Consider the following 10,456-nt stretch of genomic DNA (forward strand, 5'->3'; position numbering starts at 1 on the left):
AGAGAACACACTGTACATGTACACGAGCACAGATGAAGCAGGCGTAATTATTTCATTTGGAGTCTGCGGAGCTCGGCGAGCTGCTCTTCTCCACCGTAAAGATCCATTAAAACATAAATCTGTTACTGTGCTCACAAGCAGGAAGTATTCCCATCATAACGGGGGACAAAATGATGCATTTGCACGCTTTCGACACATTTCCGGTATCTGTGATTAACAGAGACGGTCCTGTTTGCAAAATAAAGTAACCACAAAGCCATTAGACGAATACATTCATCACAGATTCACTGTGCTAGAAATAAAGAATTGAGCATTTTATCAATTTCACCTCATATTTGTGGCCGTCAATGACACGGGCGCATTGCAACATAACAGATTGTTGCATTTTTCAAGAGTAAACCGATGCATCACCATTACAAAATGCATTAATAACTATACTGAAATAGCTGCTTGTCTTATATAAGTATGACACATACAGGTCTAACCTGATGAGCTCATCCAGCACAGCCAACTGTCTGGGTTGGCTGTTGGATTTTTTGTTGTTTTGTTTACTAAGTGTGAAAGCTGCATTACAGCGCCCGAGGAGCTCCAGTCCTCCCAGGAGTCAAGCGCCCGTATCACCTCTCCGTAGCTGCGCTTCTTATTTAGGCAGGTGTTAAGGATGTTCAGAAACACTCCAGGCGAGACGCCGCGTTGCATAAGAGAGGTCAAACATCACCAAAAAGGCAGCAGAGAGGTCATGGCTGCAAAAAGAAACAGAGAAAACTGCTTCCTGAATATTTCCTCGGCTATATTATTAGTGTCTTATGACTCCACTCAACTGCGCCCCGTGTGAAATATGGTTCACTAATTTCAAAACTCACACAGGATCATTTCATTTAATGACCACTCCCGAGAGACCAAGTGCACTTAATTCTGATTAGGCTTTGTCCTAAGTTCAGATGACTAACAGTTTCCTATTACACACAAACTCTGGAGCTCATTAATTTCCAATATGTCAAAAAAAATACCACCAAACTAGGAGTTACAACATGTTCTACTTCTGCAGCACCTGTAGCACATATCAGCAAACAGAGGGTATTTAGCACAAAGCTAATTATACATTTTATTTAATCAGGCACTTTCATTTAGACAGTAAAAGGGTTTCTTTTCCCCGGAGAGCCTTCAGACCACAAAGCATTCCTTTTCAGAAAATCAAGCCCACAATCAGGCACAAAACAACTAAAGCCAGATAATAGCAAGAGAAAAACCCCGGAGCAGTTATAAAAGCCATAAAAACATCACATGATGATGCTTTATGGTCTCCAGTGGGTATGAAAGAATCCAGCTGGAGGGCAGTTTGCTGCTCGTTCTATTTCTAAACAGGCCTGCCAACATTATGGAGGATAACTGTTAACAAGTTAGTGGATCATCTGCTTTGGTTACTCGGTTATTGATCTTGTGCTACAAAAAACACAGAATTTGCCCTTCAGGTGCTGTGACCTACGTGCAAAAGTAGTATTTTAGCTAAATTTCTGTGTAGCTTTTGCTGTTTTACTATGTTAACACTAATGTATGACTCAAGTTAGGGCTGGGCGATATGGCCTAAATTTCATATCGCGATATAATTTGAAGCATGTGCAGTAACGATATATATCACGATATATTCATTTCTTCTGTATAACATATTTTCCACACTATAAGGCACACTTAAAATCCTTTAATTTTCTCAAAAATCGAGAGTGTGCCTTATGTATGAATTCTGGTTGTGCTTACTGACCTCAAACCGATTTTGGCTGCAGAAATCTGTTAAAAAATGTTTTAGTACAACTTTGGTAAGCAGCACTGCTTGATGGATTGTCAGAGCATTACGGCTGCCGTAGTGAGGAGCTTCACGGAGTAATCTGGGTCCAAAACTCCGTCCCAGGTCTTCAGGTCCCAAAGTCAAATGAACACGGTCTAAATTCTTTCATCTTTAATTAAATCATCAGCGTTGCTGCTTTATCGGGTGTAACAATTAAGTTTTATATTCATGCATCCATGAAAATAGAATTTATTAAATTTAATGGAGTTAGAAGTTAACAGGAAGTTAGCTCGCTAGTTTCCACCTAAACATTTCATACCATGTTCTGACTGAGAGATTTTTAAGCTAATTAAAACGTACAGCTCTGTTATCACTTCCAACATAAATGAAGACAGAAAACTAAACAGCAGTGGTGTTTGTAGGGTTACTGAAGTTGGACTACCTGGTATATAATGATGTGCTACGTGATTGCTAGCGACACAGCTATGTTAGCATAACATTAGCACAGTGAAGCTATGTTAGCATAACATTAGCATAGTGAAGCTATGTTAGCATAACATTAGCACAGTGAAGCTATGTTAGCATAACATTAGCATAGTGAAGCTATGTTAGCATAACATTAGCATAGTGAAGCTATGTTAGCATAACATTAGCACAGTGAAGCTGGAGGATGAACTCCACTCGATAAAAGTTACCGTGAGGGATTCTGGTGGTCAGGGACAAATGCAATCACATAGCAGGATGCTATACACGGGCCAAACTTCAGTCAGGAGAACAACTGAGATTATTCATCCACAATACGAGGTTAGTTATTAATATACTGCAACAACATGGGAACAGAGCAGCTGCGAGAGAATTCAACATTAATGAATCAATGTTACGGAAGTGGAGGAAGCGCAGTTTTTGGCTTTCCCCATATTTCAAAAGTGCTTCATCTCTTTGCTATGACTGTCGGCCACCATAATTTGCAGATGATAATGGTTCTAGCCGCTGCGATGCTTTCGACCAAAACAGTCGCAGCTTGATGACATCATCAACATGCGCTATCGCGATAGAGCGATATAGTCAAAATCTATATCGTTGGCCAAATTTATATCGTTTCTATCGTATATCGTTTATATCGCCCACCCCTAACTCAAGTAGCTCAATTCTTGATTCTTGACGCTCATGTTGTTGCTAAAATAAATAGTGCTCAAAAGACTTCAGGTAAAACAGTCTTCCTGGTCTGGTAACCATCATGGAGCTCCACAGAAACACTCCCTAACTGACCTGATGCTGATCAGGCATAACATTATAACCACCTGACCCCTTTCATGGCCGAAACAGCTCTAACCCATCGAGGCACGGGCTCCACTAGATCCCTGAATAAGTTTCCACTCCTGACCAGGCGGAGAAGCCGAGGATGCAACGTGTCGAATGCTGCACAGATAAAAATGATCAGCCCAGACTTCAGTTTAGGTTTGAGATAAACACAACGTCCACTATCAGCAGTACACGCTATAACAACAGAAAAGTACTATGTGAACCAGTCATCTGTGTGTTCGTGTTGGTCAGTGTGTGTGTGAGGTAGCAACATGCCCTTGCGGTGCCCTCGCAGTAATATCATGTGGTGGAAACTAAATCAGCCTGTGCTAATGAAAAAGTGATGATGTACAGCTCAGACTGTTTAGCTCCTCCCTCCCGTCTCTACACGGGCCGTGTCGCAACCCGATAAACACGACAGCCAATAAAACTCTGTCTGCAAACGCATTTTGTGTTATTGTTGCCCCAAAGTTCTACGTGAAAAGCAGCTGCAGCACTCTGAACTTTCTGCAGAAGCCAAAGAAGAAAAATCTATAAAGAGGACACATTTCATCACACTGAGCTTACAAACGTCTAATCTGTGTGCACGAGAGAAGGATACATTTTTGTGACTTTGTGCATAAAAATATGAAAGTTTAGCACCTCTGGCCTGCTCACAGTCCTTCAAAGTGTCATTGTGACTACTTGTTTCTGTAGATCTGTGATTTCTCCTTGGACCTCCAACTTCCTGAGGGTGTAAACATCAACTTCTTTTTCAAACTGATGTAGAGGATCATCACTGATATGAGAGACTGGTTTTTATAAAGCGTTTCTACTCTACTCGAGCACTTATAGTGGTTTATACAGGCCTCGTTCACTTTTTTCTTTCTATCTAATATTCACGCTCTATTGATGCACGGGAGAGCAACTTGGGGTTAGGCTGCAGGGTAAGCTGCCTCACCTCTTCAGCTACAGCCACCCCAAAGCATACGAAGCCCTACGATGAGGAATCATCATTTTGGTGTTTTGAAACTGGATGTGAGAGGTGAGATGTGACTGTGAAGCTGCTCATTTGTCAGTGTGCATACCTTAGAGTTATCAAAGTCAACATTATGTCTTATTTAATATGACCGAGATCAGCAAATGCTGCAGTATCTTGTTTGCACACACAGTGCAAAGTATAACTTTGTCACATATTACCTGTGTTTGGCTTCTGTACATCTTACTGTGTAGCTGCCATTTAATAACACTGGAAGTGGAGGATTTGCTCTGCTGCCTTCTTTCACTGATAACGAGTCCTTACGGAGTAAAAAGGACACAAACTAATCAGTTAGTTGCACTGCACCCCAACCAGTCATCCCGCCCTCCCTGAGCCTGGTTCTGCTGGAGGTTTCTTCCTGTTAAAAGGGAGTTTTTCCTTCCCACTGTCACCAAAGTGCTGCTCATAGGGGGTGATTTGGGTTTTTCTCTGTATGTATAATTGTAGGGTCTACCTTACAATATAAAGAAGCTTGAGGCGACTGTTCCTGTGATTTGGCGCTGTGTAAATAACACTGAATTGAAAGTTTGGCTCTAAAAAAAGAAGAGAAAGGGTTGGAAGTAAACGGTTGTTTAACCACGAGAAAGAACTCTACGTCTTGTTCTGGCGCATGCGATTTCCCCACGTCTGCCTCTGTCTTTGTGTAGCAGAACTAGATTTCTAGAAAGACGCACACATTATCGCACTGCTTGTCTTCTGCAGCTGTGTCTGTTTGCAGATTTCTTTGCTGTTTGTGCGCTATAAGTGTGAATATGCAGCCATTCTTACTTTCTAACAGTATGTTTGTGTCGGGCTGTAAATAGGCTTAAAAAACTGCCAAATAATTTACATTTAAACAAGTATTTTGATATGAAGCACTTCTGTGGTCTCTCAGTGTATGTAGTACTTGAGAAATGGGTCACTGCTCCAAAGCTGAGTCAGCAGTTCTCTGAGAGCTCTCTTTATCAGTTAAAACCAATGATTTTACGTCTCTGCTGAAGAAGCGAGTGTGTGTTTGAGTTGTGCAGGCTGTGGGGTGGCGGCGGCGGATGTGGGGGGGTAATAGCCAACATATACACCGTCTCAGCCCGACTCTGATCTGCGAATATCTCTGTTCCACATCCAACTAATCACTGCGTCCCAGCAGCAGCCTAATAAACCGGGACGCAGAGCACAAACACATCCTTTCATCACCGAGCGGCTGCCGGTGACGTCGTCTGGTTCTTATCCCAATCAGCCATCAACTCCCGCTGATAACGCACTCTGGAATCCATCACCATGGGAACTATTGCACATGTTATGGGTGGTTGTCAAGGCAACCTGGCTGAATAATTGTCCCTGTTCTTCTCTGATGCGCCGCCTCGCCTCCCCTCGCCTGACTCACTCGTTCCTGTGATGTGAAAATAACGCGTGCTGCGGATCGAGGGAGAACGTGGAAGGGCAAAGCGTGTACTTATGGTGATTATCCTGCAGACAGCTTCATTTTAAACTGCTCCCCCAGGCCCACCACTTCCCCCTCTGCAATCCAGATGTAGCAGCGAGATCAGGGCGAGCAACGTGGAGGTGGGCCGTTTGGTAATTTGCATGATTGGACACATGGGACGCAGTCCAGTGGGTCTTGAAAAAAGGAGGCAGTCTGCAGGGAATATCATTTTGGTTGCACCAAACACAGTTTATTCTTTAGCTTTAGATTAAGACCTGTGGTCTGTTCTCATAAATACTGTGAATAAAACATGCAAAGCAAACCAGTTACCATACAATATGTACTGAAAAATACAATTTCTCTCTTTACTCGACACAACAAAGGAAACTATGAAGATAACTTGAAAAATAATTACGCTTCTTGTCTGCATGTGACGATATTCAAGCTCCTGAGCCAAATCTGGGCCTTTTAAACTTGTAATCCAGCCACACATCGCTTCAGCTTCTAGTAAACTTTGTTGAATCTGGTTGAAGCTGTGGTCTGCACACCAACGTGCAGCAGCCGCACCTGCAAGTTAACAAGCTAACACGGTCTGCAAGCAAAGAAGAACCGCTGACAGTTTCAGCTGAGATGGGACGCTGAGTGAAATACTTTACCAAATCTAAAGAGATGCTATCCATTTATAACCTTTGCATTCCAATAAAAAACACCAAAACTAAATTGTATCGTCATCGCCATGTTTGAATCCAGACACCAGCAGAGACATGGAGCCACTGAAGTGTAATGAGACACGCACATGTTTACGTACATATTCAGCCTTCACTGCAGAAGCCTTAGCTTCATACTACAGGTGAGCTTTCTCAAATCTTTAAGTGAACTTTCCTAAAAAAGTTACTAAAGTGTCATGCAAAAAAATATTTTAATTTTAATGTAAAACTGTAAAACCAAATACATGAAACTAGAAAACAGTAGAATTAAAATGCTGCAGCTGAAACTGGATGACAGAGTATTTCATTTTTGTTACTTTAAATACTATAAAATATAATATATATAACATTTACGTAGCTAAAATGACAAGAAATGACACTAACAGAAAAAATATTCTGATGTTTGTGCGGTTTCACTTCACTAAAGGATTGCACAGTAATAAAAACTCCTACAGGAGATGAAGCCTTTTGTATTTCAGCTTAAATACACTAAATGTTTGCAAACCTTTAGACTGCTGTAAATTATTCACCCTCACGATTTATGATTTATGACTTCTTTGTTTGCATGTTGGTAACAGTGCTCTCACCTTTGAGAAATTTACAGCAGCCAACGTTTCAGTTTTTTATTTAGTTCCTGTTTCTGTGGCGTCAGAGAGCAGCACGAGGACACCTCTGTGCGTTTTATTTGAGGAAGTAACCTCTCGATCCATCAATGATAAATTCATCCTGACTTTACTTTTCTTTACGAGATGTTTTTATAATTTAGAGGTGACATCAGAACATGTCCCATAGCATTATGTTAGGATCAAACGCGGAACAAGTCCTAATCTCGGACTTTCGCGCGGCTGAGATCCGAACATCCCGAGTGTTTGCTTGGCCTCGTGGTTCACATACAGCAAGCATACTGAGCATCCCTGGCTGGGCAATGCTACAGAAGTATTAAGAACTCCTCGAGCTTCATCAGTCAGTTTTTAGTGCTGACGTGTCTGCCCCTACAAACGTGCACATGCACCTCCCGGCATCAACCAGCGGACCCGAACAGGCAGCAGGCCCGCCTCCTGCAGCCGGGAGCTGTTCTTCAGCACCACCGCGCAGCAGGAGAAACTCTCCCATCAGCTTCACCAACAGTTTCAGTGCAGTGACGTAAACTCGTCAACTACGAAGCGTGTTCAGGTAACTCACCTTTCTGAGAGTTGCGGAGTCTGTGGAAGCCCTGCTGTTGACCTCTGTGCAGCGTCGAGATGCCCGAAACATTGTTGCCCATGACAGGAATTCACCGCGGCCGGTTGGACTGATGCTGGCAGCTTGTTGAGCACAGAAACGATGTTTTATTGTTTAAACGACGTCCTCCGGTCATCACCGGCGACCAAAGCGGAAGAGGCGGCAGGCGCACAGGTGTGTGGAGCCGGCGGGGCAGCGGTGAGGATGATGATGATGATGGTGAGGAGGAGGAGATGATCTGAATCCTGAATGGAGCTTTTGGCTTGTCATCAGCGGCTGAATAATCCTCTTCAGCGAGCTGAAACTCCCCCCCACCCCACAAGTGCTCAGATCATTTTATGACTTTGTTTTTAATATTAATAAAAAAAGAAAAAGCTGTCATGTAAATTTAAAATGCTCTACGCTCTGTGGTTCTCAATACAATCGGATTTGTCACGATTCTGTCAGTGTTCTTAAATAAAAAGCGGAATTTTGCGCGACGACAAAAGAAAGAAAATGATAGAAAAATAATAAAAGAGCAGGTGTGTGGGCCTAGCGAGAATCTGACAGTCTCCTCTGCTGTCCGTCTAAAATATGGAATAAGTGCAAACCACATGTGCACAGCGAGCGCCTTATTACGGCGCATGGACAGTATCAAGCTGCCCTCTAGTGTAAACCAACAACAAACAGCAAAAAACAAAAGGAGCCAATGACAGCCTGGCTTTGCTTTCCAGGCTTTCCAATCCTCGGGTTTGATCCAAAGCCCCAACAGGAGTTCACGTGTTTCGGCCCCAATCAAACAACCGATCGGTGTCATTAATTATCATTAGAGAAGAATTCAAGGGAGTGTGAGGTCAGAGGGAGTCAGTAATTCCAGTTTGGCTCGGCTGATTAGTGGAAGAACCTCACAGTAAAAAGAAACGCGGAATGATTCATTAGACTGACACCCAGCGCCGCCCTCCGATAAATTATTTGACCTTTACCAATTTTTTTTTGAGACCTGTGTCTTTTTTTTAACTTTTAAAGTTAAAACTGCAAACTGCTTTTATCCACAGAGTTTTTCGTACATATTCATCTGCTTGGGGAACACGCTGCTCCTCAGGTTTTCCATTTTGTGCAATATTCCTCTATTTCAGATGCAATCTGACTCCACTGCAGCTTTTTTAAATCAGACTGTGTAAACCCCTGCACATTAAAAAAGCCCGGTGCAGTCAGTTGCTTGTTAGAGTTTACTGAGTCGTTAGCAGGTCCAGCAAAGAGAAGTTTCTCCTGTAAACGTAACATGCTTTCGTTTTAATGACTGCTTCAAAAGCAAACATTTCACATTTTTTCACTTTCATGTTAAACGAACCCCTGAAGATTAAATTGCCTGACATTACAGTTCAGCATCCTGGTTAGCCACAGCAGCATTGCTTTAACATTAATATTGTATCAGGGGGGGCATTTTATTTGTAATGATATAACTCTCTATTGTCATTGCACAGTCATATCTAGTACAATAGTACAGCAAAACTGGAAACATGTCAGCACCAAGAACACAACTTTAAAGTGGCTTTTTTTAAAGTGCAAGAAGGGTATTAGCAAAAAAAGGAATGACTTAATAAAGAAATAAATGAAAGAATAATTGTCCAGGGAGGTCACCAGGTCAGGTCAGCTGTTAACACTGATATGCATAAAGTACATTTTGCAGCTCTGCACCTTCACATCACATCAGTTTCATTTATAAAGAGCCAAATCCCCAGAAACATTTGCCTCGAGGCGCCTCGAACTGTAAGTAAAGACCCTCCGATGTAAAGATCTTCACTGAAATATAAACAGCAGTTTGTAGTATTTTTACATGACTGCATTTCTGTTTTTGCTGAAGTAAACGGTGCACGTTTGGACCTCTGTTGATGAGGCTCCATCGTGTCTGATGGCTCTCAGAGTATCCAGCAGGGCACGTTGCTCTGAGGCTGCAGGTGTGTGGTTCATGAACTTTCTAAAAGTAGAAAGGGAAACTTTTCTTCTTTACCAAAGTTTACAGTTAGGCCTGACTGCTGCATGATGTTAACTTCTCTTCTCTTTCCCCTCAACCTCAGCAAATCCTATTAGACGTCTCCCCTTCATGAGCCCAGTTCTGCCGGAGACGTCTTCCTGTTGAAAAGGCAGCTCTTCCTCCCCACAGTTGCTGAGTGTTTGCCCATCGCGCTTCTCTCACGATGAGACACATGTTTAACACACATTGATGTAAACATTTTGGTTTTAACAGCCTTAGTTGTTGATTTGTTTTTCTATATTTTACTGCGTCATTGTTATGCATTACATTTATTTTAGTTGCATTTTACATTGTTAAGCACTTTGTGCAGCACGGACTGTTTGGAAATGTGCTCTATAAATAAATAAACTTCTCTTTAATATCTTGAGGTTTTTACTCTACAGAGCCTGGAGGTGACAGTTGCTGCAGGCCTAATTGCCTCTGCAGGTGTTTTTACTGGCGGAGTCTGAAACTTGCCAAATAGTTGTCCTTTAAGTGTTTTGTTTGAGAGGAGAGGAAAAGTGCTGTACTTGACCGTACAAGGATGGAGGCTCCCTTACTGTTATAACAGTTTACACAAAGTATTTGTTACTACAGGTGCTTTTGTTGGTCTGTTGATTACAGGCAAAGAAGAAGAACCACCTGCTGGCACAACTCGCCCTGAAGGTGAGGAGAAAGTGGAAACAGCCTAAAAGTGCAATGCCACCAGCCGCTGCCTCCAAAAAGACCCTGACACAAGTACAAAAAGTAGCAGCTGATTCTAAATCATGATGGTTGTAATCACTCAGTCATTATGACACTCTAATACATCTGCTTTTGCAATTACTGGGTTGTAAAAACAGTCTGAATCTTACAGAACTGGACTGCAGCACTCAGCTGAGGAAGACGATGATCACGGCGAGCAACGTCAAAGCACCAGCTGACCGTCCTGTCACGCTTTAACGCTACCGTCCTCACTGTGTGTTGCTGTGGATCAGCTGTTTATCTACTAACTGGAAGGACAATGTTGTGGATGAATGTAAAAAGAACC

General features: G+C 42.4%; 1 protein-coding gene across 1 annotated transcript in view; it reads right to left on the reverse strand.

Moving 5' to 3' along the window:
* The window catches only part of neurl1aa (neuralized E3 ubiquitin protein ligase 1Aa), an 81,259-nt gene extending 73,282 nt beyond the window's left edge, over nt 1-7,977 (reverse strand). The window contains exon 1 of the mRNA XM_085162040.1: nt 7,395-7,977. Within this exon, the coding sequence (XP_085018166.1) occupies nt 7,395-7,476 (82 nt within the window). The 5' untranslated portion in view covers nt 7,477-7,977. The remainder of the gene's footprint in view (nt 1-7,394) is intronic.
* Nucleotides 7,978-10,456: the final 2,479 nt, after the last annotated feature.

Source organism: Neolamprologus multifasciatus, chromosome 6 (assembly GCF_963576455.1).
Source record: "Neolamprologus multifasciatus chromosome 6, fNeoMul1.2, whole genome shotgun sequence".
In the NCBI taxonomy this organism is placed as follows: domain Eukaryota; kingdom Metazoa; phylum Chordata; class Actinopteri; order Cichliformes; family Cichlidae; genus Neolamprologus; species Neolamprologus multifasciatus.